The sequence below is a fragment of the Halictus rubicundus genome, chromosome 8 (assembly GCF_050948215.1).
Source record: "Halictus rubicundus isolate RS-2024b chromosome 8, iyHalRubi1_principal, whole genome shotgun sequence".
NCBI classification, from domain to species: Eukaryota; Metazoa; Arthropoda; class Insecta; order Hymenoptera; family Halictidae; genus Halictus; species Halictus rubicundus.
In genome coordinates, this window is record NC_135156.1 from 11,084,707 (window position 1) to 11,110,525 (window position 25,819).

Consider the following 25,819-nt stretch of genomic DNA (forward strand, 5'->3'; position numbering starts at 1 on the left):
TTTAAAAACTTGTTATATTTTATGGTAATGATTTCGCAAAGAAATTGTAGACAGTAAATTAAAAATCGTGGTTTGATTTTTATTAAATTACATTTTGTTTACAATGGTTCACATACACACGTCTTATAAAATAGTAGGTATTGATACATTGACTGACAGTAAAAAAAATACATTATTACATTATATGTACACCACCTACTTTGAATAAGTCTTAGAGCTGTATAAAGTTCTTAATGGTATGGCTTTCATTCCAAAGAAATCGCTTTAAATTTTTCCTAATCACTTTTGAAAATATGTACACATCAATAATTGTGATAAGTATGTACAATTACGTCTAATTTTCTCGTTTCAATAATAGTCCTAAGCTTTCTAAAGTAACTATCTCGTTAGGGTTACAAATACGTGAGAGAATTTGAATGTGTTTGATTGCATCCAAGATTTGAATACATTCGTATCACAGGTGGTACTTTTGTTACAGAAAGAACTATATCTTGTACATTAATCAGTATGATTAAGTATTAATAACAATGGCCTGAGTTAGGTTTACAAAAATAGATCTAGATTCGCATTTGATTAACACGTGTGCTGATTTGATTTATGGCAATAAATAGAATCTCGAAAATGAAGAGTAATGACGAAACATTGGCTTCTTCCGCCAAGTTTACATATTTGCGTACTTATATTTATTAATTTCATGTAACTCGTAAAGATAAATTAATTGTTTCAATTCTCTTAATCTGAGTAGCAAAGGAGGCAGTCTCTATTTCCTTTGTTTTTTCCCTCGTCCTCTTTTATAGCGCTAATTTTCACCCACACAATGATTTAAAAGAACTGAGTGACGGTACCTTATGTAGTTAACTTATAAGCATACAGTATCTTTCATCAGTCTATAAAGTGCAACAACAATGCATAACAATACGCCACACCCTCTCCTCACGGCTTCGTTAAAAACGGAAACGCCGCATAAATTTCATAATATTCATTCGTATTGTGTATACATGTACCAATTTAATTTAAGGCAATGAAATTGTCTCAAAAATACTTATAAGTATAGTAGGGAGAGAAAAAAAAAAGATTAAGGTTACTTAATCTTTCTCATGCATATAAAATAACGCTTTAGAAATACCAATTTCTTTATCAGAATGTAGAGTATAAAAGCGTGGCGCTAAAATAAATTTCTCAACAAAAAAAAATTAAAATAACTTACAAATACTGATATTGTAGAATAATATACAAATGACAAAAGAAGTATAAATAACTAGAAAAAAAAAAGAAAAAAAAGGGGAAAAAAAAGAAAAACAAAATTCTATTACTCATCTGTCTCCTCTGGGTGTCGTATAAAGTTCAAAGTGAGCTTCACAGTCATGTAAATTTATATGGTTTATAGACAATCGATACTTTCAATTTTTTCATGTTGATTTCATTCTAAAACTACAGTCATGGTGGTTTTGCATATTCACGCTTGGCGACCATCTTAATCCTTTATAAATTTCATTGTCAACCATATTTCTTTCTTAAACTATTTATATATCTAGAGTATCTTTTAACGGCAGCTTTGCTACTTCGAAAAATATCCTACAATGTAAGAAAAGAAAAAGAGGTCAGAAGTGTTTGAAGCTAATTTAATTTGCGATACCATAAGTCTAATAAATTTAATTATACTTAAATAAGAGTAATGTAATATTTTTCAACTTACTTATGACTATACTTGTTGCGCACTGTTGTCAGAGCTTCTTTGTGTTTCCTACGTAATCCTTCATTTAAGAGATGTACTATAGGTTTTATGTCGTCAACCTTATAACTACTGTAATATTCTAAGGTTGGAGTCCATCCCCCTAGATCTTTCATTTGTAACGCGAGAAGAAGTGCGGCGGCAGCCATTTTACTATCACTGAACATTATAGTCGCATAGTCCATTAGCGAGTACTCCAAAATATATCGAGCTAAAGTTAACGTGGGCATTGAAACTTTTGCGCACTGTAAAAATAACATTAGAATTAGAATTACAATTTTAGAGTATTATAGAAGAAACCGTATAAGAGTAAATAAACAAAAATAACATACTCTGGCATATCGTCTAAGGAATCTATAAGAAAGAGGTATCCCGAGATCAAAATCTATTACTTTTAAAACACTTATTTCCATCCTAATTAGTTCTCTCTGTGTGTAAGCACCATCACATATATACAAAAAGTCGTCAATCATTGGAGGTATTCTTTCCTAAAAAAAAAATCCGGAAAAATCACGTGGTGATTAGAACAAAGAACTAGAAATATTAAAAATATGTTTGTGATACTTACGTCGTATTTACTAGCTATGAAGAGACTTGCAGCACCTAACAACTGTAATGTTTCTTTTCCAACTGTTACTTTTGACAGGTACAGATCAACCAGTTTGACAGCCAGATACAGGGTTTCGTGGTTTAATTCAAAAGACTCTTGAACCTCTACCATCCAGTCCACTAATAAGGCTCTCATCCACCGCGAGAGACACACTTGTTTCTGCATGTAATCTCCAACGGGGAACAACTTTTCTCTGCTTTTTAAGTACTCAAAGATATCCATAGCATAGTGAGAAACTTGAAACGGATCTAACCAATTCTCTCCGTCGAAATCCCATTGTACACCTTCGGGCAATACTCTCTCAGGTACAGCATCTAACCGAGCAGCTATTGATACCTCTTCCGATTTCGCAGGTACTGATGATTCACTTTCCTTCTTCTTCTCAGTTTTCTCAAGTTCATTAGGCTGTGGAAAACATTGATTTGTACATTTTAAACATTATATGTGAACATACGAAATGAAGTACAGTGCTCCCTCGAAGTACACAATTTTCCATGAGACTACCACAAGGAAAGCCAAAGATTGTCGGCTCTTGACAAGGTCAAATGTGCCGCGCAGCTTGTATTTTCTATGTGGTCAGTCCGTGTCCCCAACCCCTGCCTTGTTTGAGCAAGCACTGTATAACATTAGTAATTGCTCACCTGCGCATTACTTCTGCGTGATTTCTTTTCATTGTCTTCTCCAACATCCTCTAATGCACTTACATACAAAGAACTATCCTCTGATTTTTCTAAATCTAAACTACGTCTAACGTTAATAATTTTACTAGGTATTTCAGCTTTTTCAATGTCTTTCTTCACTGACTTTACACGCGGCATTATCTTTGGCTTTGGAGGTACTACCTCAGGCTTAGCAACTGTTTTTTCAAGTGTTCGAATCGAACTTGTCTGTATGTAAGGTTTCGTTTGAGTGACTGTTGCTGCCGCCTTCTTCACAGCTTTCTTTGGGTCTTGCTGATGCGTTCCCAACGTTTTTCCAATGGCCTATTGAGGTTATGAAAGAGACATTAGAAAACTGACTTTAAATCATAAAAATTCTATGATAACGTACATTGGTAATGTTTCCTAATGCAGATCTTTTCACAGTTTTCTCCTTATGTGGAGATGCTTCAGCTTTCCTTTTTACACGGGGTTCTTTACTAACGACTGGTGGCTTGTGTAAAATATTGCTTAAAACAGAATTTTGACTCCTGGTTGTTATTCCTTTCCTTGTCGTCATATTGGTCTGGGTATTTAATACTTTTGATGGTGCCATTTTGAGTAATGATTAAAAATATAAAATTATGGTTTTCCCCTATGCAAAGAAAACGACAAATTAAGATTATTAGAAATTTAGTAAATATAAGATAAAAAATATTAAATTAAAATAAATGCACATAAAATGAATAAAAAAGAATATTCCACAGAAATAATATTAGTAAATGCATTTTCTACTGTTAACAGGAAGACTGCTTTTACTACAAACAATAGTCTAAAGAAACAGAATTATCACAATACTTGTGTATACTTTTGTTAAATAATTTATAATAAAGCATACAAGAAGCGGTGAAACTTCTGAAAACCAGTCACGCCCGATTTAGGTAAAATTTTAAAGATAGTCCCGTATTGTATAAAAACGATGTTCACGAGGATTTCCGGCGACTCGAAAATTATGATACAAAATGTTTAAAAAAAACCCAAACCTGTCCCAGATTAAAAATTCTCGCAAATATTCTTTTTATCTACAATTACTTGTTTTCAGAATTTCAGAGAAATGGAAGCATAGAAATTGTCTAAATTGCAGGAAGTGTTGTTTTTATGTAAAATGAAGCTATTTGCAAAATTTCAGCCAAATCGGACGTGACGGATTTTCGGAGTTACAGCCCAATAAGCAACACACACAGATTTTTCCAATTAATTCATAATTCATAGATTCCACATGATGTACCGTGAGACACGAATCATTGTAAACAGTGAACGAACGTTATGGCTGTACGATGTACCTTCCCGAGATAAATAAAATTTTTTTCAAGCACGCTCGACACTTCTAATTATATATGATATTAAAGTACTGTGATATTCGAAATCGACAGTCCGCGGGGGAAGAAGCATAAATTTTATTACAAAAATAAACGATTTCAACCTCGGCATGTTTCGTATACGTGGCTAACCACCAGGGACGAGGACCACGAAAGTTTGGAATGAATTCTCTATTTAATTTGTTTACTCCCACACCCGCGAGCATGATTTTACCATACACCGTTAAACTGCCGATCGTTTCATAGGAAAATCGAGAACACTTCCGGTGATAAATCGCGAGAATTTCTTCACTTTCTTTGTAGACGAGCGCGGCTGTTAAACCCGATTCATGGCGTAGTGCATTCACAGAGGGGAAAACGCGGGAACGTAAGTCAAGGACACACCGTTAGAAAACACAATTTCTTCGTTAAAATAAAAATCACACGTGCAGTCGAAATTCGTCGGGGCGAATACAAGGCGCGGCGATAAAACGGACAAGAAGTAAAAATTTACCACGGCTTCCATTAAAGCAAGCAATCGCGAAAACAAACTATTCACTGGTTCACAGACGCGATATTTTTATAAAATCTACTTCCATCCACGACAAACGAATGATTCTGGCTTACCTGCTACCGTTGAGATTATTCGTCGTGCTCTGGTACGTTAATATCGCTCATTTATGAAATATTTGTCTCACTAGTATGTTAACACCGTGTCCATTCGCTTCATCAGAGCAACTGAAGTTGATGCTCGTTCAAAATATCACAGTTACCATTAGCCTCCCTCCGATTGGCCCGCTAGAATTCGGACGGACCAATGGCAAGCCTTGATACTATCAGTGTGCCACCTACCGGTCAGACGTGGAATCAGCCGTTTTATTTCGTTTGTTCAAAGCATGTTGTTGTTGTTTCTTTCATGTCTCAGTTTTAAACAATGTTTTACTTGGAGTATGTAAAAATTAAAAAAATCGAATAACAATATAGTAATACATATAGCAATTATATTGTTTTTTATTATTTAATTTTGAGGATTTACTTGCACATTAATTGATTTAACCTAAAATTGTTTATCGAATGTTTCTAAATATTTGAATATTCGAATCGTATAAGAATTTATAGCTTAATCAAAATTAGCTAAAAGGTACAAATAGAGTACTAGTATAAATTTTAGTACGATATTTGAGCAAAAAACACTCGATATTTGTAAGAAATAGTTTTTTAATTGAAATTTCACAAATTTCTACTGTAGAATAACAAGGTTACAAGTAAATGTTCCGGTAACGATTATCTGCATAATAGAATCCAGTTTCCGAGGTTTCGTCCGTTACTCGGTCCGTTAGATCAGACGTTCCTATCATACGCAAATGGGCTACGACAATGCTTACATGTTTCAATAAACAATTAACCTTTGCCCCGTATTTAATCGTGTCTCCAAAAGCAAAAGAGTAGTATGCTCCAAACCCGAGACAGAAGCTTACAGAATTGTCTGTGCAACAACGAAAATTCTATCGCGGCAAGCGTTTCTATCCGTTAGTGACTCGTTAACCTCAGTAAATATGATTCTCGTTAACATATTGTAAGGGTTTATCACATACCTAATAGTTACTGTATGCTCGCTTCGTACGTGTGTGTCGTTGTGTCCCGCATTTTAGGCTTCCGTCTGATTCGTTCGTGATTTTCATACAAACAATCGAAAATGCAAAGTGAACGTCTAGTAGTCAAGTACATAAAAGTGAACAACTGTTTCGCCTATTTGCCAGACACTTGGTTGCGAAGACTGGAGACAAAGGTTGGTGTTATACGTCTCGAAAAATTTCGTTCGGTTATACATGCATGATATACATATGTGCACATACATTTATATATAAAACCACGTATTATAACGCAACGGTAGATAGAAAAACTGATATGCCACTTGGAACAGAAAACAGGTTACAGCTGACGCGGAATTTTTCAATATACAAGTAGCCGTACTTTCTGGTAAATGTCACGCTGACCCATTCTTTATGGCCGACGGTAGATTTCTATTTTATCAGCCTGCTAGATTTCTGCTTTATCGACTTATGTTTTTCTAGTATTCGATATAATTGTGCAAGTTGCAAAGAAATTGATTAGATTCTGAAAAATATTTGCCAACACGAATTCTCCAGTACTTTTATGTCCGACAAAGTGAACATTTTTAAACATTTTTATCGACTTACAGACGCGACGAAATGTATCGTTATGGAGCCAATTTAAAAATGAAAAAAATTATTTGGCAGAAGAATGCATATTAAAAGTTTAAGGGGACATTTATTAGTTACTTTGGGTTGCAGGAAAATGTTATTGAGATAGAGCACAAAGGTAAAATATACTATGCGTCCTGCAATATGAGCGCAAGCCCAAACGAAGTGTTATGTCTTGGCACGAGTTTTGCACGAAGTTTGGGCATCGACGAAGGGGACGAAGTGTTCATTTCCTCTTTGAAAAATGTGCCACACTTAACGAGAGTCGACGTTGTACCCCGTACCGTGGATGACAGAGAGATCTTGGTAGAGTAGACAAAGATTTATTCAATTTTCTGTTGTGCTGACTAAAGAATTTGCGAATTGAATTGAGGATTAATTTGTAGGAACTGCAAATGGAAAAGGTGCAGTCTATGTTGCTCAGTCAGATCAGAGTGGTGGGCAAGGGTCAACCAATTGTTGCATGGGTATCAAAGTTCTCTTCAGTATCGTTCGTCGTAGGCAAGTTCAAGATCTATTTAGCTATCATCCCTAGAACTTCTGAGCATCGAGCTTTTCCATAAATTGAAATAAATTATTATCAACTCTTGACCTCGCAGACCTCTTAGAGCCAAATGTCAGGTACGGGAAGCTCGAGCAGCTGACAGAAATCCACGTGGCAGACGTTGCGGCAAGTAAACCTGCTGAGGCTGTGACCAAAGAGGATAAACAGCCCGGCAGTATAGCGAAAGATCTACTGACCACCTTCAGAAGATTAGTACCGCCTGCAAATAGATCCACTGATGAGACATCGCGAGAAGCAGCTAGGACCTTCGAGCTGCTTCAAAGTTTTCGCAAAAGAAAGAAACCGACCGTATACCGCGTTCTTCCAATACCAAAAAAGATGATCGAAGGGAACTCCGTCGAAATCGGGAGTGCTCCCTACCACGTATTCGTTCCGCGAAAATCAGCACCGAAATTCGACGGTACCTTCGCCATTTGCCGCGCGAAGAAGCTACCAGAAAAGAAACAGTACGCGAACATGACCAGCACCAGTTTCCTTGCCAAAGACGAGTCTGCTGTACCAAAACTGACTCAAGAACTGATCGTCAGATTGTTCATCCTCGACGATTCGGTCTGTGGCAATGTTAACCTTCATCACAATAGTTTGTACGTGTCGGACAGCGTGAGGCTTACTTTGGATTTGAGGATAGGGGCTAAGGTGAGCTTGTGCCAGGTGGAGTCTCTCCAGCAAGTGGTCCCATCCTCCATTGAACTGTTCTCCTGGAGGGATTCGGTGACCAGCGAGGATTTCGAAAGTTATGTTAAGACTCGTTCCACCGGGGAAGGGTTGCTAATTAATTCTTGCGCAGCAGTGGTCCTCGATAACGGCGATCAATGTATCGTGAAAGTATCGCCGGAGAATTGCGCTTTTGCTATAATTGACGAGACTGTTTTGAACGGAACGCGTGTGCACTCGAGATCGGTGGCTGAGAAGAGCCATCTTCGAGTTCCGGAGAAGCTGGATCAGGAGAATCATAGGCTGGGTCAAATTTCTACTAGGTAATTGTCTCTCTTTATTGGAAATGAGTTTAGAATTTGTAAAAAATTGAAGCACGAATCGTCAGCCTTGGGAAGGTACAAGATATCAATCAATCAAGTTTTGTATATTAGATTTTTAATAGACCAGAGGCGACTGGGGGCTCGTGGGTCGCACACTGTTTTTTCCCCCTGTTCTCAGCAGTGTCGTCAGATCAAGACTTGTTCCCCCACTATAATTTCCCGCCGCGGCTCTGTCGTGCATACTCCGGTAACGGCAAAGAGAGGGTAACCTTTTCCCCTCGATTCGTGCTCCCTCCCCTCATCTGGCGATACTGGTCCACACTGCCTACCAGCGTCTCCCACCACTCGACTGGTATCCCATGAAAAATATTATTTTTTAGGCACACAAGGAACATTTTGACGGAATGTCAACTCGCGCTCAATTTTAGTCTCGGTTTGCGAACGCAATTAGTTTTCGATTACGATCGGGAGAACATTTTAATTACCGGCGATGTTGGTTCTGGCAAAACGACCATTTGCCAACTGCTCCGCGAATATTTGGAGAACGAGCCGAATTATGTGCATACTCAGATGATAGACTGTAGATCCCTGAAAGGTGAGTTAACATGTAACAACGATGCACTGAATTGGTATGAAAAGAAAAAGGTATCTTCATGTCTAATTGACTTCGCTTGCAAATTTACTTAGGAAAAAAGGCTGAGATGTTGCAAAAGATTCTAACAACTGCACTGCACGAGAGCGTTTACTATCAGCCATCGGTAATATTTCTGGACGATCTAGAAGCCATCACGAACGCGTCCGCGAACGATGAGGAGAACACACCGGACGCCATTAACGCGGCGAGGTATTTCCGCGTTATTTTGGAGATGAATGACGCAAGGAATGAAAGACTGAAGAAACCGTTTGTTACCAGGATTTCAGACATGCTGATTAACACGGTGTCACAGTACCAGGAAACGTGTCACATGTCAATCGTCGCGACATGCGCTGGAGTGAATAGGATTGGCCAGAAATTGAGACCAGCGAAGGGATCTCACTTTTTCAGAACAGTCTTGTCAATACCGAATCTCGAAAAGGTAATATAATACTAATAAATTAATACCCCCCGCACTTATTCAACGCTTCGCGCCATCTTTGTCACGCGGAGTTGAAATCCAATCGTAGGACGAAGATTAATGATAAAATGAATTTAATAGCGTCAGAATAATAAATATTCGCGTCAGGAAAATCGATAAAACGATTGAGTTCTAGCATCACCGTGAATCACCGTTTAACTCAGGGCAACATGTTAAGACACCGCGAGGAGAAACTCGTGCCAGACAGATTAGGGGAATTGCGAACAGTCTACTGCGTTATTATACGATTCCTGTGTTCAACGGTGTAACCCGTGCTCTCTAATCAGGTGGATAGAATCGATATTTTGCAAGTAATGCTCGGAGACAAGTTGTACGTGCCCGGAGACGTGAATTGGGATTACTATGGAAACAAGACCGAGGGATGGATGGCTCAAGATCTGATTGATCTTGCGGAGAAAGCTGTGTTCACTGCTTGGAAACGCCACGGTAGGAAAGTCCCTAATTGCTTTCGTTTGCAAATTAATTGTGTCCGCTGCTAATCACCACCAGAACCGAATTCTTCAATCGAATATTAGTAGCAACTAATTGCGTTTGGTAGAGATGTACTGTTCTCGAAAGTGTTCGAATGTTTGCAACATTCGGCTCGTGTGGTATGTACATTAAACTAAAATGCACGGAAATGCACGGTATTTAAATTATATTCAGTGAAAGCACACACCATCGATGGATCATGAATAAAACCATAAAAGAACGACTATAAAGAGGATCCTTGCGCTGAAAATGTTTATTTTCGTTAATTAGTTTATTCAGACAGAAAGAAAAATTTCTGTCGCTGACTATAAAATATGCAAAAATTAGATTGTATCCATTTACGTTGACACACGTGTTTCTTCGTGTCTTGAAGCATTGGAAATGCCACAAATGCATAGAGGTCCTCAGCCTGATAACGTCGCGTGCGTTCGAACGCTTTCGTGTACGCACAGAAAAAATAGAATTTCCGACTATTTCGAGGCTCACAGTAGTCGATTGACTACACTTTATCGTGGCAATAAGTTGCGTGGGTCTGTGTGCCTGCTGGCCTGCTAACAATCGTATCATTGTTGATTCGCCGGGAATAAAAAGGATCCTCGAAGCCGCCCGTCGTTATCACGGAAGAGGACGTGTCAATTGCCCTGAAGAATTGTACGCCGATGTCTTTGCAAGGCATACAATTGTACAAAGGCGAGGGCCACGTTTGGTCGGATATCGGGGGCCTCTCGGAAGTGAAAAGGTCCCTCACAGAGATTCTACAGTGGCCATTGAAGTATCCAGAGGTGTTCAAAAATGCTCCCGTCAAGCTCCAAAATGGCGTTCTACTGTACGGGATGCCTGGCACCGGGAAAACCATGCTGGCCAAAGCGATTGCCAACGAGTGCGGCGTGAATTTAATCAGTGTTAAGGTATGATTACAAATTGCCAGGTTGTTGCACATTAAGTTAACGATTTTCGAACGAATCTTGATCAAGTCATTATCTAATTAATTTTGTCTGACACTGCAGCTTCACATAGATTTTAGCTAAAAAAGTGAATTTGTTTCTTCGTAAAGCTGTTTATTTGCAAACTACATACAAAAACACTTCCCATCATTTTCCCATTTCCCATCACGAATTTCAATTGAAAATAACATTACTTGCTATGATTCCAATATACATATTGTTTCCTAGGAAGAAAGTTATTGTTATCAATGATTTCTATATGAAAATTGATATTCTTGATTTTAATGAATACTGTGTGTACGAATCGTGATTTCAGGGTCCAGAGCTGCTCTCGAAGTACATCGGTGTGAGTGAGGAATCGGTGAGAAATGTATTCGAGAGGTACGCTAAATTATTTAACGAACGTTTTCGATGGTTCACTAAAATTAGAAAAGTGACGTATCTTTTTAATGCTTAGAGCTCTTCGGGCGAAACCTTGCGTTCTATTTTTCGACGAGTTCGACAGTCTTGCTCCCAGGTGAGTCTAGAGTGTAATGTAAATTAAAAATAGCCTTTACAATGTTTCTTTAATTATTTGGAATTCATTCTAGACGAGGTCACGATAGCACCGGCGTCACAGACAGAGTGGTGAATCAATTGTTAACTCAAATGGACGGAGTGGAGGATAGAGAAGGTGTAGCGGTCGTGGCAGCGTCATCGAGACCAGATTTATTAGATCCAGCTCTACTGAGACCTGGACGTCTTGACAAGGCTTTATACTGTCCCTTGCCAGATGAGGTATGCTTTATTCGAAAAAAGAAATTCGGTATAGCGTAGTACTGTCATCTCTCGTAGTATGAAAGACCCTAACATTTTTAGTATATTAAAACATCTTCGTCTTGAAAGGGTTGGTCGAAATATTTAGTGAATTAGTACAGAGTCTTTGTGATTTTATTAATTTGACGATCATAATGGATACAGGTCGAAAGAGAAGAGATTTTAAAAGCGCTGTGCAAAACGCAGAACGTAAATACCGTCGGATTAGATTTCAAGGAATTGTCGCTGATAACTTCCGGTTTCACGGGCGCAGATTTAAACGCGGTCGTCACTCAAGCAAGATTCTCAGCTTTCGAAGATGCAGTTGCCGATACTCCTGTGAGTAAAATCATTTAATCTAAGTAAATACTATTAAACGGAATAAGGGCTGCCATTTAGCTAAAAACTGTTTCACGACGAACTCGCAGAAACATGTAGAAAGCTAGAAATCTAAGTGTACCGATCCAACTATTCGAAGATTTAAACTTTTAGTACCCTGTCGTAAAACAAGGTGGACTTTCGTCCACCGGTTCAGTAAAACCGAATGCTAAATACATTAATAAAGTTGCACTTTTGAAGCTCGCTGGGAGTTGAAACAGTGTGTTTGTCTCGTCGCGAATAAATTCGCCGAAAAAAATGACGGCGTAACGAGGAAGCCTGCTCCAGTTTAGCACCCCGACAAAAGCGAAGGAATCCGAATACCTGGTCTACGCTCGGGTTCCGACGGTTGATCAAGATACCAGGGCAGAAGAAAAAAAGGAAAGGAACGAATCCGCCTGGTGAATACTCCTAGAAAACCTCTCCCCCGTTGCTAACGATCGTTTCGTTTTGTTGGCGGCCCCGTCGTATCTCTCCCCGGCGCAATAATGAAAAGCATTTTAGCGCGACTCCGGCCGAGAATCATTTGTAGGGAGCTTCCGAAGTAAGATAGTGCGTAATGATGATAATATCGTTAGGTGTATACCCCCGTCTCCTATGTATATATAGAGTGGCCGGGGCTAGGCGGAGAGAGGCGGGTAGGTGGCGCGATATAACTGAGGAAACGTAGACCAGGTTTATTAGCGCACGCTGCCGAGAGCGCCAGCCATCCCCCATCTCGCTCCACTTCATCCTGGCCTACGCCTCGCTGAACGTCGAGGGGGTTATTATCTTATGCGTTATAATGATACACGGTTTAAGGCCTGCAGCGGTCCTGCAAAATCGAAAGGCTCACACCGTTGCCGCCCTGTAACGTCCTTCCGCCACGAAAACGTCTCCTGATCAACCATCGGAAGACCGATCAGCGAAACGTTTACCCCATGTCAGAAATTACAGCAATAGACAACAATGCCCAGATATATGCGAAAGAGATGCGCACCTGTGAAAAATTTATCCCCTTCACCCTGTAATTTACATGTTCAGCGAGTTCATGCATGAGATGATACTTACTCAGTGATAGAACTTTTTTTATTTCTAGCTGTTTCGTAATGACACTTTTATCAATAGATTGGTGACATTTTTATGATTAAAATGATACCAAACACGGCACAGTTCGGATTCTATTCACTCCTGTAATTCACGATGTAACAGACACGAGTGATCGAGAACAGTTACCGTGTTAGATTAAATCTTCACTGATTTGTACAATGAACCGTGTTGTATACAACATAGATTGCTTTTTTGTTCGTACGTACGAAACACATATTCGAATAATTGAAAATTCAATCATCGGTATTCGGATAATCGAGGTTGTACTAAATCGCGAATTAAACAAGCAAATATCATTTTAATCAGAAGAACGTCGCAAATGTGCTAGCAGAGGTTCTGTATAAAAAATAATTCATGCAAACATCACGACTCATAAGTGGTTCAACGCTGCTTTTTGTAAATTTTCTTGTCACACAGAAGTGTTTACCCTCTGAAAAACAGAACAAGTTGAACGAATGTCTCTAGAACTACGTTTCGGCGACGTAGGAAGAATGTTGTTTTAAGTTAATTGCAGATCATTTTGCGGCAAAACGAATTTTCTGGTCGACGTCGAGACGCTTTGTGATCGGTCCGACGCGTACAACGACCGATTGCACAGCGTATACGGGGGGGGGTGAGTGAAGGTTCAGGGACTATTAATTAACTTCCTACTGAGAAAACGAAGTTACGCCGGCACTTACCTACCGGAAGAACACGAATATCCAAACTGTGCGTCTAATTAGCGAGCTAGCTTCCTGAGCGCGTCGCATTTGGAGAGGAACGCGTCCCCGCGTTGATAAGCGATAATACCTATATAGGATGGGTCGACTTGCCGGAGTGTTTCTCGCTTAGAGCGATGATTAATGTATTCGCCCTTTCAATTTGATCGTAGGACGGAAAAATCGAAGCTGCGGATATCAAGGTTTCTCAGGAGCATCTCGCCGATTCTGTTCGATCGACACATCCATCGTTGTCCAGCGCTGAGAAAAAGAAGTACGCGAGAATGTGAGTTTCGGATTTTTATGTGAAATAAAACTTCCCCACGTCAAGTGTAAGAAACGAAAGTCGCGGGAGCATGCATTTCCTCTTTTAACAATTTTATCGCTTTGCACTCTGGAATTTTGTAAACGCCTGTTAAAGGTCGCCTCAGCCTCGACATAGGAGTGCAAAGAGTTAATAAATCGAGAATAATATAACATCATCCAATTCTAATATCTTTACAGCTTCGTGTTTGACCAATTCGTTTATTCTTGTTATTTCTGTTGCAGTTACGTTAGGTTCGCAAAGAAGGACAACTTCGTCGAAGACATGGTGAAGAATCAAAGAGCTACTTTAGCGTAAGCTTACGTATGAACATTTTGAATGATTCTAGATACTCTTAAAGAGGACTGGGAGTTCTGGAAATTTTTAAAAATACATTTTTTATACATGTAAAACTGTGGATTTTTATTATTTTACTTTCAAAGAAAATTTTCTTTTATACACTTTATGGCCAAAATGGAAAAAAATACAAAACTGTAAAGGCATTAGAAGAATTGAATTGTATTGTTATATTATTCTCTATTTTGAATAAAAATCTGCAAGCTATTTATTAATTTAACAAACAGGGTAAATAGAAATTTCATGTACTTGGCTATTTTTTCAATATAATATACGCATCGCAACAGCGAGCAACAGGAGAGGAACAGGATTTTTGAGAGTAACACACCTGCCCTTTATTCAGAATAACGCGACAGAGACAACAAAGATGAGATTACAAGGATAATAGAAAATGTGTCCGTATTCGTTAATCCTTAATCATAAACCGTAAATCGTGATCGTTAACGTGTTTCGTACCGTAGTCAGTATCGTTTACATTTTCTAACAAAAGTCGTTCCGCATCCCCCGCGGCTTGGTTTTATTGTCCTACGCACAGGTACGTCTTGGCGTACCTACATTGTTTCTTATGTGACCTGGTCGGGGTACGGGCGGTGACACTGATCTAGATTTATTCCCCATTTCATTCCCCCGTTCCTCGACTGTTTACAATATACAGTAACGCGTTTCATTTGAAGTTCGGGCGCGCGGCGTTTGTCTTCGCTGTGAGAGCAACGACTCGGTCGGTTGATGGCCTTCCCGATATAATAATTCCCACATATTTATGCAATCGTGATTTAGAAATGTAGCCAGACGTATGTATAAAGTTTGGAAACACTTGATCTATTTTTGACCTATTATACCCATTTTTATTTCACAAATTGTCTAAAACTGATCTTTCTAAATAGGCCCCCTTTCGCGATAAGGTAGAGCGACTACATTGCCGTCAAAAAATGGTTTTACGTGCCTCAAGTTTTCGTCCTTATATAAGAATATTTTGTCGCTGGTAAAGGGCTCATTCGAAAGAGGAAGGTTCAATCTAGTGCGCGCTGGTCAGGAGCTGCCGAGATTATGCAGATATTTGGTAATATAAGCGTTAGAAGTAGGCCAAAAATTGACGATGTGCATGCCGTGGAATTCAAGCATTGTTATGCCGTTGGATGAGTTTTCTGGATGAAATCGAGAGCAGCGCGCCCTAGAAAATATCTCCAGCTGTAAATTGAGCTATACTTTGTCTTGATTCTCTGCGAAATAAAGCCGAAAACTAGAAGCACGTCTCTGGCGTCAGAATTCATAATATCGTTAATACAGAGCAAAAAATGTGACAAGTTTAGTCACAGACAAGACGGATCTGAAGTCTGTGTCTGAAGCCTGTGAATCGAAATTATTAATTAAAATTCACGTGACTATCCCGGGCCCTCAAGCTCGCAAAGACGATGCGCGCCTTCAAGAAAGAAGAACACGAGGCCAGTCTTATTCTAATTTTCATTTTATCACGGATGCATGTAGCTGCAGATCCTGCGAGCAGTAAAGTTCGAAGGAAGAGGGGTTGGGCGGTTGGTAAAAGGTGGTTGGGGGTAAAAGGGGGCGGCACTTTTCCTCGTTTAGCCGAGTATAAGCGTAATCCGGATGCCTGCGTCTCTCAAGAAACTCATGCTAGACGGGGGCCAGAGGGTTGGCGCGGCGCGGCGGCGTTCCACGCCAGGCGAAGCTTAACAGCACGGGCACAGCGGCACGGAACTTTTCGTATTAATAATCGGTATAATAATTAGTATTTTCATGCGCGACTTAGCAGGAAGGACGCGAGGCTCTCGCGAGGTTTCGCGAGGTTTCGCATTGGCGCGTCCGCGCGCGCGCAAAACCCACACCGCAGGGTGGGAGAGGAGCACCGGAGCAACGAGGCTCTGAACTTCGGTGGATCTTGATTTTAAGTTCGGGCGAAGGAGGCGCATATTTCACCCCGCTAATGTCCCGCCAGATAAACTACAATATTAGCTGCCTTCGCCCGTGATTTAATTTAACTTTGCCCCGGCGCGACATCCGCCTCTAGCTTTCGGCTGCCTTAGACTGGTTTAACCGGCGCTGCAACCACCCCCCCGACCGCCCCCCGCTGTCGACATGTGTTTCTGGTTTACAGTTTTGAGGGTTGGATAAGCAGATCCTACCCCGGCTACGCGAATTATTAGGTTATTGAGAGATAAGCGACCCGGGCGGCACACACACCTTTTCTGAGTGACATTTAAAGCTCGAAGAATCCTCCGGTCGATGCTACTTGGATCTGATTGCTTAGAAGAATTAGTATCGACGCTGCTCCGATGAAACAAAGCAAAGATTTTTAATTCAGTACTCCGTTAAGTAAGCTTTTATTTAAGCCTACACGAGCTGATTTTTAGTCGGTGCACCGTGCGCACGTACATACACTGTAACAACGACAAGAACCTGGAAGCTGCTCGAACTTTCTTGGTTACCTGATCTCGGTTCACTGAAAATAAATTCCGTCTAGCAGTCGTAAATCTTAAAGTATAGTAAAACTCGACTCGCAGGGAACTTTATTAATTAAAACAAGGGCCATTAGATTCTATGTATCTCGGGGAACGGGAGACAAGTTTATCTAATTCCATCATGGTGAACGACCAGAATCCTGCGGCTGATCAGTCCCTCGAGGCGTGTCAGAAATGTCAGAAAAAATATATAACATTCGTTGCTTAGAAAAAACATGTCTTCTTGACACCAAAGATGCTTGTCCAAGACTGCTGATTTTATGCGTTCACGAGAAAATTGGATACGTACAATTTCAAATAGAAGAAACATTGTCAGAGTTAGAGGACGTCAACGCGTCATTTCCAATTTATTCAAATGATTAAGGAAAGAAATGTCTAGTAGTGACAAATAAGCATCTATGAAATCGAGAAAATGTTTCTTTAGTTATTGTGATTGCAAGGGAAATACGTAAAATATTTTTGCCGTATTCTTCGCGAACAATTTGCGCTTTGATGACGACAGAGCGGGCAGAAAGTAGCCTCGGCAGCGCGAGGGTTAAGCGTCGCAACGGTGGAAACAATCGTGGTCGGGTCAGAACGGCTCGGAAGCCGTCGACAATCAATCGTAGAACAAGAGCCGGGCCGGTAAGAAAAGCGGAAGCGAAAATGGCGAGCGGCCGTAACAGCCGTGGGTCTGCTTAGCATAAAAATGGCCAATTATCCGGCTAACAAGCCGGCCGAGGCGACGAAAACCCCGGAGAAACCTGAGGGGGGGGGGGGGGTGCGCCAGCTGGTCCTAACTCCGTTACCGCCTCGCCTCCTGAAGAAGATTAGTTAGCGTAAATGCCGTCGGTTGTAGCATTTTTATTCCTGATTACCGTTTCTCGTCCTGCTAATCTCGTTACCTTGACATTTGAAAACTTGACTGCGCCGTCTCACCGGCGCGCTCTCGTTCCGCCACTTTTCTCCGACGACGAAGAACGAGAACCCGGAGGAAGGGTGGCCGAAGAGACGAAGGAGGAGAGAAACGAGGACGACCAAGGGAGAAAGCATCACTCTCCCGCGTTCGAAGGATACACGACAATGCGGCCATGATTTCCGCCGGACTGAATGCCAGCCTAATTCTTCTGGGAATAATCGCGAGTGCAAGTTTGTTTGCCACGACGCGTTTACCTCTGTCGCCGTTCCTGAAGACTCCGGCGACGTCTTCAGCTTCGATCCGATAATGGTGGACGAAGACAGAGCGATCGACCCTCGTACGGTGGAACATTCTTTATTTTGTTTGAATGATTTTTAAGCCTTGTTCTACCAAGGTCTTTTTTAGAACGCGAGCTACCAAGAAATATTTTTACCCACCATTTTAATGTTGACTGAATGATAAAGTAACGATTAGGCTGCGGATTTTATACATTTATGTGAAAAGTGAGTAGAAGAAATTTTGATGAGGTGGCGCTATGGTAGACAATTTTTATTGTACATAAAGATCCGTAGTTTAGAAATGATAATTAAGTTCCGCGGTTTTCTAAGCGACGCTGGAAGGTTTGAATCGTTTACGATCGTTCATAATTATTTCAGCGGCATACCTATTCTGTAGGTTTCGAACTGTACATATTTCAGTTGGCGCGCTCTTTCTCCATTTTCTTCGTTTCCTTTCTCTGTACACCGCGGTCCGTACAAGATAAGGCAGTAACGGTGGTCGGTGCCACGGTAAGGCGATTACCGAATCACGGGAATGCATTTCTCTGGGCAAAGTGTGAGGCTGCCTTTGTGGCAGAGGCCCTATAGAAGAAAAGGACCTGATCGAGCACCTTCCTGCTCCACAAAAATCTGCTCAAAAAATTCCCCTTTACCGAGGAACAATCGAACTAAAAAATGTACCTTACACAAGATTTCTGAGACCAAAAACGCTGCGAGCGCACACAATTCTGATCGTAACTTTGAATCAAATGGATATTTTCACTTGAAAAAATTCTGACATATTTTTTTCACCAGACCAATTCTATTAGGACTGCAGAAGGATTAAAGGAGCAATCGCTGTGACAAATATTGCCTTCCCGATTTTGACTTGATCGACTAAACTTTACTTTTGTGTTAATAAACTTTACTTTACAACGTGTTAATTGGCGGCAGCTGCCTTGGCGAACGTTATTTCTCCCTGTCGTTCCCGAGTGTCGAAATTAGAGACACAACCAGCGGGAAAATTGAAAATGGTTGCACAGCGGCGAATCACATCCGCGGCTTCTGATGCGAAACAATTTCGCGACGGTGGCTGCAATTCGATCGTGGGGATTACGCGGCTCGAGGCGTGGGAGTGGGCTGTCGGTTGGGCCCCGGTTGCAAAAATACAGGACGGGAATGCAGAACAAGGAGGCAAAATCTATCTGGCGATTTCACAGGCAATTATGCCATGGCTGCGCGTTCGCCGGGTTACTCTTATTTAACGCCAATGTGCGCCCGGATCACGCCTGAACGCCCTTGCACCGCGATCCCATTTGCGCGAAATTGTCAATGATAGAATGGCAGATTGAAAACTTGACATTCAACGCCTCCCCGGCATTCTGCTTTTACCTTTTTCTCCGGACTGCCGACTCTTCTGCACGACGTTTCCCGATTCTTTCGTAACCGGCTTGAATTATTTTACAATTATTTTCTGATCGACGGCTTTTTCGTTTTTTCAAACTGGACCCACTTTTTCAATCTCCTTGAACTTGTTGAATCACCGAAATACACACAAACTAAAATAACAGTCCTTCTTATTGAAACAAAGTCAAAGAACGATAGTTGGATGCAAAACATGGATAAAATAACGAATATATTCATCGTTTTTGAAATACTAATTGTTTGTTCAATACGAGCAACATGTTTAATTTTTTAGTGGAATAGAACGATGATAATTGATGTTTCATTTTATGAACAAAATTATTTATTTTCGAATAATGTGTCTTCTCACCTCAGTTTACTTAAACACAGATATTTGTTTCATTTTTTATATTAACTTTACGTATTTCATGTATTTTACAAATACTTAATTTTATGTATTTATGTTTTTCAATGTTCAAAGGTGTGTGTCATTCGCAGCAGAACGGTTCGATCTCTTGGATCAAATGGTTTTCTGTAAGGGTGTGTCTTCTCACCTCAGTTTACTTAAACACAGATATTTGTTTCATTTTTTATATTAACTTTACGTATTTCACGTATTTTACAAATACTTAATTTTATGAATTTATGTTTCTCAATGTTCAAAGGTGTGTGTCATTTGTTGCAGAACGGTTCGATCTCTTGGATCAAATGGTTTTCTGTAAGGGTGTGTCTTCTCACCTCAGTTTACTTAAACACAGATATTTGTTTCATTTTTTATATTAACTTTACGTATTTCACGTATTTTACAAATACTTAATTTTATGAATTTATGTTTCTCAATGTTCAAAGGTGTGTATCATTTGCAGCAGAACGGTTCGCTCTCTTGGATCAAATGGTTTTCTGTAAGGGTTGCGTTCGAGAAAACGGAAAGGCTTAATGGCAATTACTGGAAAAGCGGGTGTACGGGTAAATACAAGGGAAATGTTGTCACAAAGATGGACCGTCTCCTCTATCACAGAAGAGGAATCGCGCAGTCTAAAGTCTTGCTTGGAGACCAAACGTTCTCCGCAAACATGGGAGATTCCGGGCAGGGTGAGTGGCCGATGTCCCCCGCGAGTTTCTCTAATAAATTGCACTCGACATAGTCGATCTCTCGGAAGTGTCAGGCGATAGCTACCGCTGTCGGTTGAATCGAATGAAAAGAAAGCACCGATAACTCGATTATCAGCCGCCCAGATAAATAGACGGCGGGCCGCCAATACGACTCGGCCGAGAATGAGTGCTCTCGCCGACCGATCAAATCGAAGGTCCCGGAACCTGCACTACAGAAGTATCTTTCGACTGTTGTTTCTATTGTCACGGTCGTTTCGCCGCATTGTAACTTCGCTCGCCGGCGGAATTGCACTCTGGTCTCGTCTCGGTCGCCGTCTGTGGTCTTTAGACCGGGTCATTGTAAAATATTCTGACCACGATTTGCGAAGGGTAAAATTAACGCTGAACGATGGAAAGTGGAGTAACGCTGGTTTGCGGAGTATCTGATACTTCTTGAAGTTTTTGCCAAAATTCTTTCTACCAAAATGATTGTTTTGGATGATCCTTTGCGATACGATTCTACTATTGCGAATTTATTTAATCACTAAAACCCTACCATATCTAAAATAGTACTCCAGAGGTTGCAAAGGAGGTGTTATATTATTCAAACATTCTACCCTCTCAGATCCTTGTTACCTAAATTATTCTTATCACAATGACAAGTTCAGATGATTCTTTATTGCAGATTATTTCGATCGGTAGAACCCTATTTTATTTAAAATACTGACTGAGTGATTACAAAGAGGGGTGGAATCTTCTCCACACAATGTACCCTCTTCGCAAGGTATTTTAACCAGGTTCAGCACCTCCCTTCCCATTTTCGGTCCGATGAAATTATCAGAATGATCCAAACAAATCGGCCGTGCGATCGGCCACGTTGTCCGAGGGGATGATGGGTGTCCTCGAGCACCCCGGAACAACCGGGCGTAAAGTTCGCGACGTAGACGTCGCACGGTGGTTGCCACCCTTGCATCGGCCGAGAGCAGCCGCCCCCGGGAGGCCAGCCGATTCGGAGGATCCTTTGACAAGGACAGGGGATGAACGGGGGTGAGCGGTTTCGACGGCGCTGTCTCTCTCGCTATCTCACCCTCTCTCTCTCTCCCTCTTGGTCGCGATATTTACGGGGCGTCGAGGCGTGGGTAACGCTGTTTGCCGCAATTTCTTGTTTCCATTAGGTTGGCCGGCCTGCGGGGTAAATTCCACCCTCTCGCTGGCCCACCTACCCTTCCTGCGGGCTGGGTTGCGCAACTTCGACGGTGACGCAAGGGGGGTGCGGACGGTCGAAACGTCGAGGAAAGGGGGCACGGGGGGGTGGATCGGGCGACAAGCCTGGCAGGAGGGAAATGGTGCACACACAGGCCTCGGCTTCCACTGTGCGCGATCAAATGACGCGCGCCAGCGCCCACAATAACTGCCTCTTCACGCTCCGGTCCTATCCTATTCCGGTCTCGAACCCCTCCGCAAGTGTTCGACGATCGAGGATCGAGGATCGGACGCCGCGACGTGCAGCGTCGGGGTGCCGGTTCTCGGGGATCGTTCCACCTGGACCCGACCGACTTGTAATTGTTCGCTGGAACCACCGATGGGGAGTAATATTCCGCTGCAGGGGTGGAACGCCTTGAACACCCCCAAAATATTGAGACATGTCTGAACACGATGCCTTCATTGACTAAACAAGTTGCCATTTCCAGGTGGACGATTTTCTGTTGGAAACTTCATTATTTCAGCCTCTGCTCAATGGTCAGCCTTTCTGAAAACGAATTGCTCAAAAATAGGAAATATCTGCTAGCAAACTATTACTACCTACTCCCTCGTTGTCAGTATGTAATGTCCCTAACGAAAAGGTTTAAAAAATAGTATATCGATATAATAGCAACGATTAATGTATATATTAAAAAGAGAGTAGGAGGATAATAAGAGTAGGAGGGTACCGTCCGCATAACTAATACGTCGGGCATAATTTCTGTTTTTAAATCTCGGTCCTCGCTTACCGCGAGTAATTGAATTCTCGTCCGAGATTACTTTAGCTCTCGCCATTTACTTCCGGCAGAGCATCTTGCAGCTCGAGCTCCGGCTCGATGAAGGCTCGTTCAGCGTCCGCTTGAACCCCCTGCGGGTTATTTAAGATAGATTATTATTCTCTCTCCGAGAGGGTTAGAGGAGGCACGGCAGATAGGCGGCGAAAATGAAAACGCTATCATTTACAGGGCAGATTAATTGCCGCGAATCACTTTATCCGAGCGGCTTCTACCTTCTCCTCCCCCACCCACACCCCGGTCCCTTTCTCCGCTTTTCTCGCTCGAACGTTTTAATGGGAGCCCCGTTGTTGCTCGACGTTGCTGTTGTTTGGATTATACGCCGTTCAGCTGAATGCGATATTCCCCGGCGCCGGTGTTCGCCGGATTGTTACGATCCGAACGAGTACCATCCCCTTTTGTATCGTTGTCATCGATACAATATTAATTATACGCGTATCGGCCCGGGAAAAAGCAATCGCGCGACCCGCTCCTCCGTGAAAGAAATTGTTACGGACATTTGTTATGGAAATTTGCGATTTCAACGGCGAAACGCCGGCACAATGTGCCGACGCCCGGCGAATTCGCTGTTGAACAATTTTATCGTTCAACTTTTATGCGAATTCCCCGTGGAAATTACGCTTTTGTTACGCCGAACTCGATTTTGTGCTACCCGGAATTTTTCTGGGACTCCGTTAATTGCTCTCCGGAGCTAATTACGGTTTTGATTCGTTCGTTCGTTCGTGTTCGTTCTACAACCCCTGGCGGAAAGTCCTTTATTGTTGTATGTGTTCGGGAATGTTTTCTACAAGTGTAAGACGTTATAAAGCATCCTTCTTATAACAGAAACGGAAAATTTACTGACCATACTTTGAAGTAACCTCGGGGAAAAACATGTGACGAGAATACTCTGAATATAGACTACAGCTCTTTATGATGCAGAAATTAGGGCTACGCCGTGTCGTAAAAGTGAGCTGCGGTACAGTTTTAGCTCAGGTGTTTGGGACATTATACGTCATAAATTTGTAGATGTTTTTCCACGGTTCTAGACCTTTTCCAGTACCTTGCAATAAAATGTAAAGACTTCTGTGGTGGTCGTCGAAACAATTCTTGATCACCTAAACTGGCGATCCGTCGCATTGTGCGACTCTACCTGAGCCTACCTGGAAGTCGGTATGCAACCACGTGTTCGGTGCAATAAAACTATTTGGCGTTTGGTCAAAGGTTCGGTTCAAAGTTAACTTGTCTTTGAATGCTTTTTTCGTGACGGAATGTCAGGCTATTTCGAGACCGAACAATGATTATAGTTATTCATATACAGGGTGTTCATTTGAGAACTTCCCAGCCGAATATCTCGAAAAGTATGAAAGATATTAAAAAAGTGTAAAACACGTGTCCAAGCATTTCGAAGGGGTAAGAGGGGGGGGGGCAATATGTATGTATAAAGGTTAATATAAAGGTTGAATAATTTTTCCACAGATTGGGGAAATTGGACACTGACTCGAGGAACGCTTAAATCATCCCTTAATGCTTTATAATGCTATTTAAATTCTTTCATAATTTTTATATAGTGGTGAACATTGCGTTATTTTATATTCGATGAAAGAACAAGACATTACATATTTGCGTGTCACATGAATACAAGGAACACAGAATTACAACTCACCCTAACACGATTATTTACTCCGGATGTACAATTTTATAATTTGTCTGCTTGCAGTAGCATTGCCGAATATTTGGTAGAAGATTGTGGTTATGTTACCACAAAACAGAGTCAGTTTATTTAACAGGATAGTCTGTTTATTTAATCGCGTGTTCAATGTACAATGAGACCGACAGACAAAGTACGTAGACACGAAGCGCGAGAAGTGCAAGAGGTACAAGAAGTAGATTTTCTGGAAGATAGGAAGGCGGAGCTATGCTTCGCGGGGGTAGGAAATCCCGCATCTGTTGTTTATGGTCACTGGCAAAGGTGATCGCCAAATGTTTGGAAAAAATGTCTTGTCGGGACCGCGCGTGCCGCGCGGTCGGACAGGCCCAGCGGTACTCGGCTGGCAACGTTTATGATGGGGTAGTTAAATTTTCTACACCCGTAAACTCATTCGGAAATAAAATAATTTCTGCCATCCTGCAAAAGTCAGGGTAGGTTTTATTACCTTAGACCCTAACATCTGCAGGCGGTCAACTCTAACATCTTGCTATGCGAATCGCGTACCGCTACAAAGATAAAACTCGCGCTGTTTCTGTGGACAGATTTTCCTCCAATGGTGTAAGAGAATTACAGCGAGTACCAGTTTCGACTAAAAATTGCAAAGACTCGGCAGCGTTTACAGGAGAAAAAATATCGGCGCGAATGGTATTGTGTAATGTGCAATCGGTCAAATATGAGAGACACGTGTGAACGTCCTAGCATAAATATGCCCGCGAGCAAGAATAGCATTACACCAATCGACGAGCCGAACGCATACGCTTTCGTAATGGGCTAAAAGCTTTACAAAGCGTACGAATAGGCAGGTGAAGGGTGTGGGAGGGTAAGGTTTTGTCGGCGGCGGAGCTTCGCTTCGCGACAAATCCCTCCTTTGTTGGCCCCCGCTCGGGAAATAGAAGAGCGGAGAGAAGAGGAGCGAACGTTGCATTATATTTTACCTCGGATGCATATCCATTGGTGCATGGATTCCTGAGCTTGTATCGGGGACGGTTTGTCACATGAAAAATAATTTGCAGTCGCGACGCGTCGCGTCGCCTCTCATCGCAAAGACGTACCTACCCTTATTCTCGTCCTCCTCACCGAATTCCTCAAATATAGAAATTCTTCAACTTCCAAGTAGATTGTAGACATTTCTGCAAATGTAAATTTTTGTGGATATTTTTTCGTTTTATTTTACTTTTGTGATATTCTATTGGGTCGGCAAGATTCGTGTCCCTGTGCCAGTAAAACAATTATTATTCACATAATTATTAGGCACACTATTCGAACCGATTCGAATTAAAAATGGTCCAGTGACTTTTGCACCGTCCTGTACATAGAGCAAATTAAACGGTACTTTATTAAGAAAAGTAGCTATTTTCTCGTTGGAAGATACAGAATCTTGCTGTTAGCTCATACGTTGTTGTTTGAGCAAAAACCATCAGCCGTCACACGGAAACCGACGAAGATCAAACAGTTGTTCATAACGAGGAAATCTAGTACGTGAATGTTGCGGGTCAAGAAATTGCAAATGAGATAAAAGGTGCTCATAATGCGAAATAGAAATCGGATAGAGGGTTAAATTATAAGCAATAAGATGCCAGTTCATAAGCAGTTAAGGTTTACGAGGACATCAACGGCTCGCCACAGATTCGTATAAAAATATCCATCGTTTCGACAAAATTGTCAGTGATAGACTCCGTGAGATTTCG

At 41.4% G+C, this 25,819-nt stretch overlaps 2 protein-coding genes across 3 annotated transcripts; one reads left to right on the top strand and one right to left on the bottom strand.

Annotated features, from left to right (window-relative positions):
- Positions 1-65: 65 nt before the first annotated feature.
- Cycb3 (cyclin B3) lies at positions 66-6,064 on the bottom strand. Of its 2 annotated transcripts, XM_076792896.1 has the most exons (8): positions 5,934-6,061; positions 4,966-5,186; positions 3,393-3,635; positions 2,984-3,325; positions 2,301-2,747; positions 2,065-2,220; positions 1,697-1,977; positions 66-1,575 (listed from the first exon to the last, which is right to left on the bottom strand). In XM_076792896.1, the coding sequence occupies exons 3-8, from the start codon at positions 3,594-3,596 to the stop codon at positions 1,524-1,526; spliced, it is 1,482 nt and encodes a 493-aa protein (XP_076649011.1). In that variant the 5' UTR covers positions 3,597-3,635; positions 4,966-5,186; positions 5,934-6,061; the 3' UTR covers positions 66-1,523. The 2 variants fall into 2 exon arrangements, with proteins under 2 accessions (XP_076649011.1, XP_076649013.1); XM_076792898.1 differs by lacking the exon at positions 4,966-5,186 and having other exon boundaries at positions 5,934-6,064.
- Pex1 (peroxisomal biogenesis factor 1) lies at positions 5,992-14,428 on the top strand. Its single transcript, XM_076792899.1, has 15 exons — positions 5,992-6,127; positions 6,654-6,869; positions 6,950-7,064; positions 7,163-8,105; positions 8,486-8,700; positions 8,793-8,949; positions 9,019-9,181; positions 9,508-9,667; positions 10,304-10,620; positions 10,973-11,037; positions 11,114-11,173; positions 11,247-11,433; positions 11,617-11,790; positions 13,790-13,902; positions 14,166-14,428. The coding sequence occupies exons 1-15, from the start codon at positions 6,035-6,037 to the stop codon at positions 14,236-14,238; spliced, it is 3,051 nt and encodes a 1,016-aa protein (XP_076649014.1). The 5' UTR covers positions 5,992-6,034; the 3' UTR covers positions 14,239-14,428.
- The last annotated feature ends 11,391 nt before the right edge of the window (positions 14,429-25,819 follow it).